This window comes from Micrasema longulum, unplaced genomic scaffold (assembly GCF_059751315.1).
Source record: "Micrasema longulum isolate JH-2025_06_02 unplaced genomic scaffold, ASM5975131v1 h1tg001135l, whole genome shotgun sequence".
NCBI lineage: Eukaryota > Metazoa > Arthropoda > Insecta > Trichoptera > Brachycentridae > Micrasema > Micrasema longulum.
Window position 1 is genome coordinate 232164 of NW_028278323.1, and position 18308 is coordinate 250471.

At 31.0% G+C, this 18308-nt stretch overlaps 1 protein-coding gene across 1 annotated transcript; it reads left to right on the forward strand.

The window, feature by feature from the left end:
• The first annotated feature begins 5296 nt into the window (after positions 1–5296).
• LOC148276861 (uncharacterized) lies at positions 5297–16071 on the forward strand. The gene is made up of 6 exons (XM_088233637.1): positions 5297–5417; positions 5514–5606; positions 7358–7508; positions 9125–9258; positions 14000–14149; positions 14953–16071. The coding sequence occupies exons 1-6, from the start codon at positions 5339–5341 to the stop codon at positions 15105–15107; spliced, it is 762 nt and encodes a 253-aa protein (XP_088089763.1). The 5' UTR covers positions 5297–5338; the 3' UTR covers positions 15108–16071.
• The last annotated feature ends 2237 nt before the right edge of the window (positions 16072–18308 follow it).

The following is an 18308-nucleotide window of genomic DNA, read 5'->3' on the forward strand; positions in this document are numbered from 1 at the left end:
CCTACCATGTAGACTGTAGACGATGAATAGGGTTGAAAGGTATAGTAAAAAGGAATATTAAAAGTTTTAAATGCAAATATTTATTCGCGGTTTTCTTTACTGAATTTGATCGGTAGAGGAAGAAATTCAATCAATTCAATCGATTCTGAAAAAAGACATTTAGTCGGTAAAACAGATTCGGGTATGTGGTGGATGCCTTCAATACCTACCCCTATCAGTAAACAGCGTGAATGTTTTAATTTCTTTAATTTTTACGGTCGTTCAGATGCACACTGAGTTTTTCTGGGTTCCGTGTGGCAGCAAACTTCCGTCGTCATCACCAAAGTATTTTCAAAACGACCCAAATCTTTACCGAACACGGAGCTATGAGAAGTTACGTATATAGGTTTTAATTAAGGAATAATGACTATCCGTGCGATGATACTTCTTCACAGAGTATCGAATATCTGTTATTTCAGTGCCAATTTTTCAGTTTACAACGCCATAATCTTGAAGCAGAATGCAGGAAAGATGGAATATCCTTAACAGATATTCACATTGTCGTTAAAAGCAGTTATCACGCACTATTGTTCTTAGACTTTTCAAAAATGGTGATTGGACTGGAAAATAATAAACCAAAATCAGTAATCAAACATCCAATTTCCAATATAAACAATAACGAATTAAAAATATATATTCCGAGTGACGTTAGCACTCTTTTCCAACTCATCAGCATTAAAGCGTACATCACTAGGATTAAGATCATTTTTGAGGTTATATAGTATGTGAAATTATTATATTATATTTATGTTCTTTGTGTCCGGCAGGACAATAGGAAAAAAGAGCCAGAACTGTAGACGAGCGGTTTAGACTCAATGGCTACTCCCAGGTAAAAATCCTGGATAAGGAAATCGACTAAAGATAAGTCCACCTAGTTTTGTAGTGGCTGCCGTGTTTGGCGCTACCATTATTGGGATCCCGGGTTCGATTCCTGGCAGGGTCGAGGTGAAATATTGGAAATATTTGATTCAAAGGTGGATCTACACTGCAATATATATAACCTCTTCTAAAAGTAGCGTGGATGCTTGGACGGGAGAGAGGTAACTGCTTGTGAAAACCTGTAATTGGCTTATTTGTAATTTGTTTTGTTTTAATGTATAACAGAAATGTAGCTGTTGGTTATCTGAATAAAGAATTTGAAAAAATAATTTTAAAAATATCCATGAACCGATATCGAGTCACTGTTAAATATTTCTAGTCTACAAAAACTTAGAACTAATATTGACTCTGTATATTATATGTTTGGCATACTTAATGGTAAAATCGATGTGCCATTATTACTAAAACAGGTAAAATTCTATATTCCGACTCGTAGGTTGAGAAACAATGAAGTATTGTTCATCGATCAGGATAGAACAAATTATGGCCTTAATTCTCCAATGATCAGTCTTTGTCGTATTGTTAACTCAAGACAGGATCTGGACTTTTTGGTTTAAGTTTACAACGATTTAAACGAGCACTCAAAAAATAGTCCAGATCTTGTCTTGATGTCCCTTATGTTTGTCAATGCCTTTTTCTTCTTTATTAATGTTTTAAAGTGAGCTTACATTGAAATATTCAAACTATGCGAATTTTATAAAAGGACAGGGTCCGTAAATAAATCAAATAAAATAAAATAAATTCATTCAATGTGATTTCCATGGTTTTTCCTTAAGGTACGAATATGTAACGTTACATACTTGCGATGTGTACCGAGTCACAGTTGTTGCTATATGCAGCTTGTCAATTTGAAATCTGTCGTTTCACAGTCTACGCTTTTTACGAATTATTTCATCTAAAAACTAAAAAACGTCTAAAAATATTTTTTAATTTTAATACTTTTTCTATGACCGGTTATCGATAATATTTTGTCCATATTTTTGTAAACAAGGACTGCTTAAGTAGTTAATGATCTGCTCAAAGCAAAATTAACCAGATTGTGATTTCGGCATTGACCTAACGATAAAATATTCATGGATTAATTAGGTTAAATAAGTAAATAAATGTGTATTTAAACAATAAACTGTTTTATTTTATGAACCTGATTTTATTGTATTATTTTGCATACAGTCTTTTGATTAGAAACAAAAGCTCCGATTACCATGAGATAATTTTGAACACCTGCGCCGCGATTATGAACAATATCTTCATCAGTACATATCGAGACGGTATAAACTAACATCGACATTTATGTAAAAAAATCAAAGTTTCTTCGATGGTAACCTGTTACTGAACATATTTAGAAAAAAAAATAAGTATTGTATTTTTCATACAGAAAACTTGATTTTGCTTTGTAGATAAAATTGAAGATAAGTTTAAAATTTCCATTAGAATACGGACCCTGGACTCGAGGGCAGCTCTCAGGTAAAAATCCAGAATAAGTAAATCAAGAGGAGGAAAGTTGGCATTTTCACCTGCCATGCTTGAGGTCCTGGGTTCAATTCCCGGGCGGATCAAAATAAAATATGAAAAAAAAAATTGTAACATATTGTAACATATGAACGAGATACACTTCACGTAGTTTAGCATTGCAGTGCCCTATGCACCACCAGGTGTGGATTGGGGTTTCATAATGATGATATTTGATGATGATGAATGAGGAACTTCCTGGAATTTCCTGGAGAGACTAAATTACAAATGAAGAGGTTCTCCAAAGAATCGAAGGTGGAAGGCACCTGCTCAGGACCTTGTCCGAAAGGCGAGCGAGATGGATCGGCCATGTAATACGTCAAGAAGGCCTGCTGCATGTCATAGTGGAGGGGAAGACCGAGGGGACAAATTCTAGGGGACGCCCGCGCCGAGAGTACCTGGAGGACCTATTAGAGGACGTGCGCTGCTCATCATATGTTGACTTTAAAAGAGCCGCACAAGACAGGGAGGAATGGAGGAGAAGAATGAATGTAATTGCTGCCAGCCAATCCCAGGATTGAGACCAGAGAAGAAGAATGATGATAAACTTAGTTAGAAAATGTTTTTTCTTCACAAAAACTTTAAAACAGGTCTTTGAACGCCGGGACTTCTGTGAATAATTCTCTACGCAATAAAGTTCTCGATTTCAGTTGCAATATCTATTAAATAAGTCATTTTATTTTAACTGAAATGTTTTTTTACCCGCTGCTTTTAAAAATAAGAAACAAAATATGACTTCTTCGTGAAAACCCAATCTTAATTGTTGTTGGTAGATGTAATTATCAACTCGTGTCATGAAGTTCAAATAATAATTATATATTAATCGTTTTAACAGAATGTTTAGTAATGACATAAATCAAATCAGTATTTTCTACATACAATTTTTGATTTAATTTTTTTTAATTGTTGAAAAAAATAATTCATGTTTGTTTAAAACTGCCCTAATAATGCGAAACTATTGCCTGATTAAAAAAAAACATGGTCTTGAATAAGTATTTGATTTAATTAAAAATTTAAATTTATTTCAACAGAGAGGGAAAACGTTTTTGAGAAGGGAATATGGAAGTCTAGGCATTTACAGGGCTTATGACCTGTCATTGGCTGGTTTAAGTGGCCACTTTACACACTGTGTAACATTCACTATTCTGCCCATGTTTGAACATCCACATTTCCTCAAATCTTCCATCTGTTGACTTTTGTGAAGTAAAGGAGCTGACCTTTATGATGTTGGTGAGATTCAAAGTGGCCACTTAAACCAGCCAATGACAGGTTATAAGCCCTGTAAATGCCTAGACTTCCATATTCCCTTCTCAAAAACGTTTTCCCTCTCTGTTAAAATAAATTTAAATATGAACAACTCCCTAGGGAGAAAATCCAGCCAGTCTGCAAGCATTTGGACATACTCAAACATTGTTGAGTTACTACCTGGTAAAAGAAGAAGTATAAAAATTGGAAAATTGTTTTTAAGCGTTGCCTAGTAGGTGATTTGGTTCAGCCGGATAAATCTCACCAACATCATAAAGGTTTCAGCTCCTTTACTTCACAAAAGTCAACAGATGGAAGAGTTGAGGAAATGTGGATGTTAAAACATGGGCAGAATGGTGAATGTTACACAGTGTGTAAAGTGGCCACTTAAACCAGCCAATGACAGGTCATAAGCCCTGTAAATGCCTAGACTTCCATATTCCCTTCTCAAAAACGTTTTCCCTTTTCCGTTTTCTCTGTTGAAATAAATTTAAATATGAACAACTCCCTAGGGAGAAAATCCAGCCAGTCTGCAAGCATTTGGACATACTCAAACATTGTTTAATTAAAAATTCCTTAAATCAATGGAGCTCTACATACACAATAAACGTCAACTCAACAAATAAATAACATTTGTGTGCACAAGCATTTAAATAAAAGTGTTTTAATTATTTTTAACATTGTCAGAATTATTGTCATCATACTAGTTTCTCGATCTGGCCCGTCCTGGCACTGTGTGCTACATGCAGTCTTACGCTTCAGGTGCTAGCTAGTGCAGGACAATAAAATATTGCAGCGTTTAACCAATAGCATATGTTTCTTAATACAACTGTTGTAATAAGAAAGTTTAGTGGTTATTTACAATTTTATTATTTGTGAATCGACTATAAAACTGATCTAAAAAAATATTTAAAAAAAACTTCGTTGCGTGTTATTAGTGCTATGATTTTTTAAAGTTTTGTATTTCTGTAAAATAAATATTTAAAAAAATATTGTCTCGTACCTACTGAAATTCAAAAGCGGCAAGTTTTTTTTTATAATAAATGGAAACCCTAAGTACATCTCTAATTTTTTTTTTATACTTGTTTAAAAAAAAAAAAGTGTTTTGTGTAAAAAAATTGTTTCTTGCTTCTGGCTGATTTGTTTGTTTTAAACTAAATTCCTGTCATCCTTAAAAATTATATGTAAGACAAGGTTTAAATAAATTTCATTAAAAAAAAAAATTGATTGAATAAACATATATTGTATTACAATAACACGTTTAAAATTCATTTTGTCGGTTGATTATCAGTTTAAGATCCACTGTTTATAAAAAATTGACGCTAAATAATTTTTAAAGCATTAAATAAACATAAAAAATAACTATTTTTTTTCGAATAATTATTTGAGTACATAGAATTTTTTTTGCTAATATACGCTATACTTTCAATAAATCTAAATTCATAAATAAACGGAATTCTCGGCAAATAAAATAAAACATAAAAAAACAGCTTTTATTTGCATTCATTAAGTAAGAACATTTAATTTGTTGCGAAAGATTAAATTAAAAATAACATTTAAGATAAATTTATAATCACCGTATTAATAAGATTTTAATTTTATCTCTCTACGAAGAAATAATACTGACATTAGTATAATTTATTTATAGTAAGAAGTTGACGGCACAATGTTCTATTTGAAAGTATTTTTTTTGTTTATTTCTGTTGTAAATTTCACACACTCCCAGAATGGAAATATGCGAGCATGTACGTTCAAAAAGATTGCAGACTTTATAATTTTATAAACAAACATTAAGTGTATGTTATAAAATTTTATTACTAATATGTTTCACCCAATTTCAGCTAATTTTTTTACGATTTGCAAGAGAAATATTCCGAATTACAACGAATGTTTTTTAAATGTGGTCCACGAAGCTAGAAAAAACCTTGCGCGGGGTATGTATTACATGTTGACTTTTAACTTTTAATTTAATTCTTAATTTTGTCTTTCAATTTTCATTTTTTAATTTTAATTCTTAATTTTAACTTTTACTTTTAATTTTAATCATTTGATTTCAACTCTTAATTTATACTTACCTACATCTACTACCTGCATCGAATAATTTATTGTTAGTTGTGATTTTTTTTACAATTAAATTGAAATGTTCATGGAAGCAGAGAGAGAGGGAGGAAAGTAAAGTAGCTTTACAATGTCTTCTCCTTTTTATGTAATATTTTTATTTTAACTTTTTTAGAATAAAATTATTTTTCCCCTCTCCTCCTGCATTCATTAGTGTGAAATCTGTAATTGGTCTTACTTTTTAAAATTGTTAATTTGTTCCTTGTTTTATATAAAGACTGTATGATTTCATTAATAAATAAATAAATAAATGAATAAATAAATGTTACTACGCATTTTGCATTGTTAAATTTAAATTGCATTGTTAAAACCCTTTTGGCTATATCGGCGAGCGTGCTCGAAAAGATGTGTGAATGTAGAGGAAGTGAGGTATGTGTATAGAGTGATTTGGCTTAACCTACGGAGAAACGACGTGATATTTGTTTTGAGGCTTTTTGATTGGTTTAATAAATATGAATTTTGCTTTGTTGAATAAGAATGCATTTTTCATAGTTAAATAAAACTGCAGTTCTTAGTATAATAAAAATGTCTCATGCTCAGTTCAATAAAAATCTCTTTTACTAGAAAAAATAAAAAAGTTTTTTACATGGTTTAGTAAAACTTATTTTTGCTTAGTTTAATAAAAATGCTTTTTGCTTAGTTGAGTAAAAGTGCTTATTGCTTCGTTTAAAAAAAAAATATTTTGCTAAGTATAATAATAACGCTTTTGGTTTAGTTAAGTAAAAAATATTTTTGCTTAGTTTAATAAAAATGATTTTTGCTTAGTTTGGTAAAAATGCTTTTGGCATATTAAAATAACATTGCGCTAACCTAACCTGACATCAATTATATATTTTTATTGACATAAATACAGTTGAAAAAAGATGTGAGTTTTATTTTATTTATTTTATTTTATTTTATTTGGGAAATTAACAGTTCTACATACATATTTATAGTAAACAAACACATATAGTGTATAAACTCAAAACTAATAACAGATTTCCACATAGTATACAGAGTTAGTAAAGAAAATATATTACATATCAAATAAATACATATAATTTATACATATAAAAATGTTATTACGAGTTTTACGAGTATTGACCAAAAATATTTAAATTCTAGCCTTATTTTCTAAAAGTCGTATATAAGTTGTGGTATAAAAAAGGGAATCAATTTGTGATAGATGTGATTAGATCCTCGGACTTTTAATCCGTGAGTTTGCAACATAATCACGTAACCACAAGACCACAATCCAGTTGGCCAGTTCCAACGTGTTACGTCAAGAAAAAGACGGAACATTCTGAAGTTCAAACATTAAAAAAGTTTTTGCGGGAATTCAAAATTACAAATTTAAAAATATTTTTTATGGTACTAATAATTAGCAAAAAAAAATACTGGACTGTATTTCAACACCTTTATTGCTGATTTATTATTATTTACTTATTAATTTATTATTAATTATTTAAAACAACGTGATATTTCCCTATTTGCTCTTGATCATTCATTGCTAGTTTATTTACTTAAAAAGAGTTTTTGATTTATTTTTATTTGAAACTAAAAATATTTTATCTTTTGTGTATTTTAGGACTCCCGGAAGCAAACATACCTGCCATTGATCCATACGTAATCGATAAATTGATTTTGGGAGACCAAGCTAACCCAATTGCCGGGTTAAGTTTTGAAACGAGAAATTTGACTGTCCGAGGAGCATCCAACTTTGTAGTTTCCGACCTTGAGTAAGTTTCTGCAAAAATGCACCGTTGTTTACCAATTCATTCCCTTACCGCACCTGATGGCTTTATCCCACTGAGTTTCTCCAGGGTATGCTTGGTTACAGCAGTTTGAAGACTAGAAGGAATGTGTATTTAACAACGCACTTCTTTCGATTGTCGCGCGGTATTATTGACAACCCTGAAATTATGCGGAGCATTAGCTTTTATGTTCCTGATAATTACCTTAGACAGCGTCAACATAGACTGTTTCACATTCCAATATACAGGACCAACCTGCCGATGGTTATGCCTGTTGGAAGGGCTATCTCTATGTTGAACAATATCACTTTGGACATTGACATTTTTCACGTCTCTGAGGGAGTTTTTCGTTACAAGATTCTCTTACTTTTTTAACATATTATTCTTTGGATATTATGTATACTAATTACCTAATTATTTCTATATGTATGAATTAAGATATTTTATTTTGTAATGTACATATATATGAATAAATAAATGATAAATGATAAAAAAAAAAGATAAATTAGTACACCAATCGCAGCGTATCTTAGGTACAATTATAACGCTATACATAACATACGCCCCCATCTTATTGTCGTTGATAAATCCACTTGGTCCACGAAGAAGTATAGAAATTGAAAAAATTAAAATTTTTCAATCGTTGCCTAGTATGTAGGTGGAATAATTCAATTAGATGAATCTCACCCGCATAAATAAAGGTTTCAGCTCTTTAACTTTACAAACATCAACAGATGAAAGAATTGAAGAAATGAAGATTTTAAAATATGGGCAGAATTGTGAATGTTACACAGTGTGTAAAGTGCCACATAAACCAGCCAATGACAGGTCACAAGCCCTGTAGATGCCTAGACTTCTATATTACCTTCTTTAAAATGTTCTTCATCTCTTTTGTAATATGCTAATGTTAACAGCTCCCCAGGGAGTTGAATCCAGTCCTTGTCTATAAAAAATTGGACAAACTCAAAATATTGTTGACAAAAGTCAATTATTAATAAAATTTAATGTATATGGCTGTTCAAACAGATAAAAATGTAAAAAGGTTGCTTAAAACAGCCAACAATAGGACATATGTTGGCAAATACGCATTTCATAGATACATATTTTTATTTCTTATTTTTTCGTGATAATATATGCTTGGTTGTTTATTAATTTAACTTAAAATGTCTTTCTTGCTTACCGTAACACTTTATTTATTGTTTGCCTTACATAATTTATTTCATAAGCTTATATCTTTGCATTTTTTGTTTATATGCTTACTGTTTTTTCTTACATACCTTTATTATTATTGGTTTTTTTTTAATTTGTAAAACTTTTTATCATATCCTTTTTACTAATTTCACAATTTTTTCTGTATATTCTGTTTATTATTTAGTATGTTAGCATGTATTTCATTTTTATTTTTTGAAAATGCCTTTTGGGCGTTAATGAACAAAGTAAATAAATAAATAAAATAAATATGTCCTGTAAATGGCAAAACTTATATATTCCCTTTTTTAAAAAAAATGGTCATCTCTGTTATGATAACATAAATTGTATGTCAATCAAATATTATTAACATCCATGCGTTTTATGATAATTAAAATATGATTTTTTTTCAGCGTAAATTTTGAAGATGGAACGACAAAGTTTACTGTCAAGCTTCCGATATTAGATATACGGGGGCAGTTTAGGATATATGGAACATACATGTTCTCACCCATAGACATCTATGGATACATGACCGTCTCTTTGAGTAAGCGAAAATTAATACTATTTTTACCTCTGAGTATAAATGCTGTATAGGCTGTAGTCTGGTAAAACGCACGCAAAATGAGGAAATCATACGATTTTGCCATTTTAAAACGAATGTTTTTTTTGATCGTGCAATAAAAAAAATAAAAAAAACATAGATTAGATAAATAATGGCGGCCTCCGCGGTGCAGTGGTCTCACACGGAAGGTTCCGGGTTCGATTCCCGGTGAGAACACAAAAATTAAATGTGATTTTTCTCAAGTCTGGGTGTTCTGTGATGTAATTCACCACTGTAATTGGGCCTTCTGGCCTGTTGTGGTGCAAAAATAAAATTAAAATTAAAAAAAAAAAAAAATTTAAAATACAATAACTTTTATAGGTACCTATTTCTGTTAAAAAATATGCTTAAAAGTTTTATGCAACTAAAATATAATTACTTTTAGACCGGCAGATTACGCTATTTCAAATTTAAACTAAACTAAGGTATCTAGAATCTTATTAAAGACTGAAACCCGAATGCAGAGACAAAACTTAAGGTGAGTAAAGTACATTCTAATTTCAAATGCAGAGAATAACCCGAAGGTGAAGACAATAGAATGTACTTTCCTCACCTTAAGGTTTGTCTCTGCATACGGGTATTAGTCTTTATTGAGATTCCAGATACCTAAGTTTAGTCTAAATTTGGAATGGCGTAATCTGCCGGTCTAAAGGTAATTTAAAATTAATAACACCTTTAAAATTATAGTTTTTATCTAATTTATGTATTTTTATTATTGAGCGATTAAAAAATACGTTTGGTATAAATGGGAAAATCGTATGATTTCCTCATTTTGCGTGCGTTTTACCAAACTACAGCCTTAAGCTTTATTGCATAGAATAAAGGCGTTCCGAATTTTTTGTTTGGTATTTAGTATAATATGTAACAATAAACGTGTAATGGATGGTTTCGTTTAGCCATCGCAATGAGGAAGTTCATGGGTTTTTTTCAATTTTTTTATTTGTTAATAGACTGTTAAACTAAATCAAAAATTATTTTTTTAAATTTTTATATATCGTATTATCGGCGCTACGATTTTTCAAAGTTTTGTATTTCTGAAATAACTCCGCGTGTAACGTCAGAGGTCCGCTTATTCTCATTCAGTTCTTCCTATTGGTCCAGAAGCGACAAGCAGACCGGAAATCTTCCATAGCTCTCAGATCAAAGGTTGATTCACATGAACAAGTGACGTCATTTAAAGTAGTGCGTTTTTATCAAAATATTTTTTATTATTTTTTCTGTACATTTTCAAGAAACTTTGTTTTACAATTAAATGCTCTGATTTTTACCCCGCGTAAGAAAACATTTTTTGTATCCAATTTCCCGTAGGGCTGAAGTTCCTCATTCTCAATCCAAGTACCAACGGCCCGTTTCCATAAAATGTACGAAAAAAATTGTAAAACACTAACTACTTTGAATGACGTCACCGGTTCATTTGAATTAACCTAAGATAAGACAGTTATGGAAGATTTACAGTTTGCTTGGCGTAAATGAGCCAATGGGCAGAACTGATCGACAATAAGCGGAAGAAAACCTATAATGTCACACGTGGAGTTTTCTCAGTTTAAAAATCTAAAAAAATTCAATTCAATTCAAAAATTCAAAAATTAAAAAAAAAGTTGTCTTAGTTTAACCACTGAACTTCCTCATTGGTTGATCCGGAAGAACTGGTGACGTCGTTCAAAGTTCGTTTTTTTTTTTTTTTTTTGAATTCATATATTTTTAAGACCTTCAAACTTCGCCGTACAGATTAATGTTCTAATTTTTACTGGGCGTAAGAATACATTTTTTTATATCCAATTTCCCGTAGGGCTGAACTTTCTCATTTACAGCTTATCCATCAAATCTAGATAATAATTTGATATCGAATTGTTAAAGTGGAAATTTTTTAAAAGAAGTGTTAGTAACATAGAGTATATACTCTAAGGTTAGTAACATGGAAATTAGTTCAAGTAGATATTGATAGATGTCGCTAGTATCACAAAAATACTTTATTTGTGTTTTATTAATTCGTTTTTTTTTTTGTATATTTCCGCTATGATGACTTACCAAAATATTTCAATTTTGAAACCATCGTCAACAACTGATTGTCAATCATATGCTATAAAAAAAGAATTGATCTCTTTAAGAGATAATGTGGAGTTAGATTCTCAGACCTGATCGAACATCAGAGTACAAAAGCCATTATATGATCGCCAATCTCGAAGTTAGCTACAGTTTACAGCAATACAACGGACCATAGGTACTTAGGTCGAGAATTGTAAGCGCAAACCAAAACCATCCGTTATACTACGTTTGTTGTCGAACCAAAAATTTGGAACGTTATTGTTCTATGCAATAGACCGAAAGAGCCATCTTTATAAATGGGAGTAAATTATTATTCTGAGTCCATTATCTAATCGACACTACCATTAGTTATCACAAAAAAACATACAAACTATTAATTCGTTTCTCTGTAGGGGTTGGCAAAGAGGATAGAACGTCACTTCAATCTACCTTTGCATACATAGGTATCTCGTTTCCTCTTCATTCTTACATTTTCACATGCACGAACCACGAATATTCTGATTTTTAGCATATCCACCTTAAAGTATTTGTTGGATTCGGTCACGCCAAGTCTTTCACAGCCTTCCTCGTTTTCTGCATTCATAAACATCATTTTGGCCGTTCATTCGCTGTCCATTCGCTCTGCTAAGCAGCGCAGCACTCCTTTGTTGATTTTGTCGATAATGCTCATCCCAGCCATTTGTCTACAGCACGTAATTTTACCACAAATTCGCCCGAGAGACCACGTTTTATTTCTACAACGGCACAAACTTCAACTTACAACTTCGACTTCACGAAGATCAACAGATGTAAGAATTGTTGGAATATAGAGGTCGCAATGACGTTCTAAATAAAAATCATCACATTTGATTTAACGTGTTCACGTTCATATTCATATCATTTGACGTTTTATCATCAGTGTGGCCAGATATGAAACAATGTGTTAACACATGCAAATAATCAAAATCTACGAATTAATCACACTTTAGGGGGTACAGAAGATTCAGAATACCACCCCTGGTCCTCATTTAGACTACTGCGTCATAAGATGACACCTGCGGTAGTGTCGCAGGCTCTATATCAGAAGATCCGAAGTTCAAACCTCGCTTTGCCATAATTTTGATACAATGATAAGTTACGATTTAAAAATAAAAAAAAATGGTTAAAAGTTAATAAATTAAAATTAAATATCTCAAAAACAAACTATATGAATATTAGGTGAAAAAATATACCCCAGGGATGCAATATTAATATGGATAATTCAAATATAAATTATGTGGACGAAAAAACATATCTCAGGGTTTACTTGAATAGATATTTGAATAAAACACATTCTCAATATGTAACAAAAAAAATGATTGATGGGAAGATTGCAAAATGTAATAGATGTAAAGAGTAGTGTTCTTTTATATGAAACAATAATATGTCCACACATAAATTACTGTTCTTCTATTCTTTTTTTATGTAATGAAGAAGAAATTTAAAAAATACAAATTCTTCAAAATAAGTCAATGAGGATTATACAAAAAAAAACATCTATTCTAATGTGGAAAGAATGCACGAAAAAATTGGCTTGCTAACAGTAAAGAGCAAATGAAATATAATGTAGCAATTTTTATACATACAATAATTAAGGGGATGACTAAAATAAAAACAATAATAAAATTTAACCAACAATGTCGTACATATGAAACAAGGGATAAAAAAAGATAAGATTACCAATGAAGAGAAAAACAGAATCTCAAAACTCACAATACAAGGGATTGAAGCTGTACACTGAGTTACCTGAAGGAATAAAAGTGATAGAAAAGATCGAAATATATTTAATTAATTTAAAATGTTATTGAGAAATTTTGATATTAAAAGTTTATATTAGTTCTTAAAATGTTATGAACTAACTTAATAAAGTATAAATGAATGAATAAATAATTTCCCTATTTTCTAAGACGGTGATTTATCACCAAAAGAAAACGACTTAAAAACTTGAATATTTAGGCAAATCATTGTAAAAACGAAAGTATTTCTGAAAATGAAAAAGAGCTGAAACCCCTTTGGTCGGGGCGAGATTCATCCGACTGAATAATTCGTAATGTCTAAGTAAACCGTTGTGTTTTTTTTTTCAATATATATTTGGACCCCTGTATTTAGTAGCCTTACGTGCCATGTACAAGGCTAAGGTACTCTAAGGAAAAATTCGTTATCGTTTGTCTTGGAAATGGGATGTTCGATCACTGATTTTGGTTTATTACCTTTATGAGTCCAATCACCACTATTGCAAAGTCCAAGAACAATGGCGCGTGATACCTACTTTTAACGACAGTATGAATATCTGTTAAGGATATTCCATCTTTCCTGCATTCTGCCTCAAGATTATGGCGTTGTAAACTGAAAAATGGGCACTGAAATAACAAATATTCGATACTCTGTGAAGAAATATCATCGCATGGACAATAATCATCATTCCTTAATTAATACCTATAAAGGTAACTTCTCATAGCTCCGTGTCCGGTAAAGATTTAGGTCGTTTTGAAAGAAAGTTTTGGTGATGACGCCGGAAGTTTGCTGCATCAGCCAGCGCAGCGTTGGTAAAAATATTTTAGTGATTTTACCTGTAGAAGAAGCGCGGTAAAAATCCCCTACGATTTGTTTTTGATTGTAGATAACCCTGAAGTTAAATGCAGATCACTTTCTGCTATAGAACAAGATGATCACGAAAGGTTTGCTCAACTAGAAGGGATAAATATGTTATCTAAATCTTCGGGAGGAACCATCCGTATGACGGCCAAATATACAAAACAGATAATGATCGGTAAGTTCACTAATTAACTATCTATAATATATTGTGACGTACGAATAAAAACTTTAAGAAATTTTTCCACTGATGCCTTAAAATATTTTATACGGTAATTTAACAAAGATACAAACAAGTCTTATGCAGTAGTCGCATAAAAAGAAAGAAAATCATATGACTTAGCTATTTTAAAACGCTTTTTTTTTTCAAAATCGCACATAAAAAAAAATTAATGAATATGCAATATATAAAAACAATTTATTTTAAAGGTATTTCTGTTAAAAAATATACTTAAAAGTGCTACATATAGTTACTCAAATATAATCACTTTTCGACGGGCAGAATACGCCTTTTAAAATTGTTATTTTGTAAATCAATAGGGAAATGTCACAAAACCGTATAAAATACACGAAATTGATTAAGAAAAATCAATTCTAGAATGTTCAGTCAATATGGATATTGAGGAGAATTTTTTTCATACATAATTTCAATAAATAAATTATCAAAAAATATGTTCCTCTAAAAACGCGACATGTATGGCTGGCCTTGACAATTGTGACTATGTTCTATTTAAATTCAAACGGTCACAAACAAAGTTGAAATTTTACACCAATCGTGACGTATAAGGGGCGTGGACAATGAAATGGACCGTTTTGGCGGGAGTTCAAAATTACAAATTAAAAAATATTTTTCATGCTACTAATAAGCAATAAAAATTTTAAATTGCAAAACAAAAATGTTTCTTTGTGTTTAAAAAAAATATATTATGTATTTAAAAATATATGACTCCACAACATATTTATAATTTCTTTTTTTTTCAGTTAAAATAATCAACGACCTGGTTCAAAGGGATTTTAATGCATATTCAGCTCAAACTGCCTTCTTGTTAGAAAAAAATCTAGCAAAGTATTTTAGAAGTGCAATAAATATGATCTTGGTACAGTTTGAATACGACGATCTTTTTCCTCTTAATTAGATTCTACCCAATAGACAATCTAAAGGGGGTTAACAATGTGTAATCCACTTAGGAATATAGGAATCCTTAATAAGGAATTGGAACTGTTCCAAAGTTACATGAAAAACAGAAAGCAAATAGTAAAGATTAATAATAAATCTAGCGACGAAACCGAAACTTCATATGGCGTCCCTCAAGGAAGCATACTTGGACCAATTTTGTTTCTTATCTATATAAATGATCTTTATAACTTATCTATAAAAGGCTCTATAATTAGTTTTGCTGGTGATACTGTGATACTATCTCAAGGAAGCTCATGGGATATTGTATTTGGAAAGGCTGAAAATGACTTAAACTTAGTAAAAAAATGGTTAGACTCAAATTATCTAACACTAAATCACTCGAAAACAAAATACATAACATTTAAAATTAATAATAAAACTATATGTAATCCAAATCTTTCCTTAACTATTCACAGCTGTAATTATAATAACCAAATTCCGAATATTGAATGTATTTGTAAAGCGTTGGACAGAGTAGATTCAATGAAATATTTGGGAATTTATATAGATGGGAATTTAAGATGGACTCATCAAATTAATGACATTAAAAATAAGTTGAAGAAGCAAATTTACTGTTTCAAAACTATAAGAAATATAATTAGTCTAAAAGAACTTGTAAAAATATATTGCGCAATTACTCAATCAGTTTTGGCATATGGAATAATTGGATGGGGACGTGCAAATGACACACTGATCAAGCAAATAATAATTGGACAAAAAGCTTTAATAAAAATTATCCTAAGAGTCCCAATCAGAACTAGCTCCCTCGGTATATTTGAAAATCTCAATGGAAATTCTATAAAACAACTATGTGCAAAAGCTTTGTTACTATACGCACGTAAACATTATTCTCTACCTTCCGTTACAAATACAATAGTTACTAGATACTCCACCCTGATGCTGCAAAAAAATAAAAAAATAAATACAACCTTCGGTCAAAGAGGATTGACCTACTACTCGGTTAAAGTGTACAACCTACTTCCATTATCCATAAGGACAATAAGTAAGTTCTCAAAATATAAAATTGCTATTAAGAAATGGATAGTGGAGGTGGATTTCGCACGGATCAAGCCAAATATGTAAAATGTATGCACTGTTTTTGAATTTTATTAATTAGTCTATATAAATTGGTTATGTTTTTTATGAATATTTTTGTTTTTTATTTTGTTTATCATGTTAATTATAATTAGGTTAATTGGTTTAAAAACGTTTTTTTTAATGTTCTTATTTTGTTAATTTTTTTAATTTTGTTAAATATATTTCATAACTTTGTTAAATATTATTATCTTAGGCATGTTTCACATTTTTGTAAAATGTTTCCCTCGGCACGGGACACCCCAGTGAGGGAACATTATTCTGTATTAAAAAAAAATACAAACAATGTAAAAGTATAAATAAATAAATAAATTAATTTTTTTTTTGAATGTATTAAAATCATCACAATATTTTCATGAATGCTACCTCATTTGAGATTCTAAACGATACTGGGTTTTATATGTATACGATACTGGGATAGAACTTTCCATTGATTGTCAGTTTTAAACTAATGATGACCACTGAGGTGTAATATAATAAAAATGATGAGAAAATAATAGGATATGTGTGCACGTTAGGTGTGTAATCTTCGCAAATTCGACCACATAAACTTTTAAAGTTTATTTGTTTTGTTATTTTCGCGGTTTGATTGTAAAGAAATATTAAATTTTCGCTCATTGGTTTTAAAAAAATTGATATTGGTATGCGAAACTGAAGAAAGACTCAAGTCTTTATGAACAGTTTCAGGAAAGGGGTGGATGCTTTCATTGTACGCTTATTTTCATTTGGATAATTTTAAATGTAACAATTGAAAAAAAAGAGAAAAGAAGTAGTTTGAACACACGATAACTGATCGAATAAAAGTATCGAATAACAGAACGTATTTATTCAAACCGTATTCGAAATGCTAATGCTAAAACGTTCGTCGCATGGCGGGAATAAGTATTGACGCGCGAAAAGCAGGTAGTTTAAAATATTTAAATTAATAAATAATTTAACGAGAGGCACATGAAGATTTTACGTAAATGAAGGTTTTGATGAATTTATATTATGCCGATTGTACGTTTTAAAATATTAATGAATAATTTTGGTATGATACGATAACAATTCAATTATCAACCTATACAGAATAATTTTATTCGACGACGTCTTGAGAAAAGGCAATGTGTCCGAATATATTATTATTTATCTACGAGATGGACCAAATTACGTTCGATATTTCTTCGAGATTAGGACTGTTAAAAAAGGCTCCTTTTTCCAAAACGTGTTCGAAGAAAATTGACGTTTGTTCATTTGATTTTCGATACGCGTTGTAATAAATGTGTCAATCCAGGAATAAAATGAAAGGGAAGAGACTTACGTTTTCCTTTCTTTAGCACTTGTTCCCGGATAGCACTCGACCGTTTTAATACCACTTCACGTTATTTAAATTGGTCCAGGCACGTTATCTTAAATCGATTTTTAAGATGCGTTTTTCGGCGCGCTATTCACTGCGGTGTTGCAAAAAGTACTGTGGTTTCTTGACTTGTGACTGACGTGACTGCAGAAATCAAAACAAGGGCAAGGTATTTAAACTACTTGAATCAAAATACACACGAATCCAAAACACCTAGTATTAATAATTTGTCGTACGTTATTCTACAAACAATAATACAACCAATGATTTACTAAAATAACAAACAAACCATTTCGCCATTTTCCCGTATGGGTAGGCAGAGATGAAAAAACGCCATATTACTCTGTCTTTACATACGGATCGATCGGTTTACGCGATCCCTCTGTATTCATAAATTTTATCTGCATTCGCCGAGATATAATATATAGAGAAAACACTATACAAATCCGAGATAAAAATTCGTCCAAAAAAAAGGTAATGATGAGCGAGGGAGCAAGTGTCATCACGTTATATCATGTCGACTTTGGAAACCAAAACAAGTACTACAGTAAAAAGCACGGACTGTTTACATTGATCTACTGCAAGTTCTATTCAGTATGTCGCTCCCTTTCGCATACGCGTCACCTTTGTTTGTCGTTTCACTATACGCCCAACTAACTGAGCAGAATAGAGACTGGAGATAACTCACAAATAATATATACTAGTAACATATTCATCAGAGGTTTATTT

Bases quoted from the DNA above. Each gene is read 5' to 3' on its own strand.
- LOC148276861 (XM_088233637.1), top strand. From the start codon at position 5,339: ATGTTCTATTTGAAAGTATTTTTTTTGTTTATTTCTGTTGTAAATTTC. The intron at 7,509-9,124 runs GTAAGTTTCTGC...ATTTTTTTTCAG, and splicing joins TTTGTAGTTTCCGACCTTGA to CGTAAATTTTGAAGATGGAA. The intron at 14,150-14,952 runs GTAAGTTCACTA...TTTTTTTTTCAG, and splicing joins TACAAAACAGATAATGATCG to TTAAAATAATCAACGACCTG.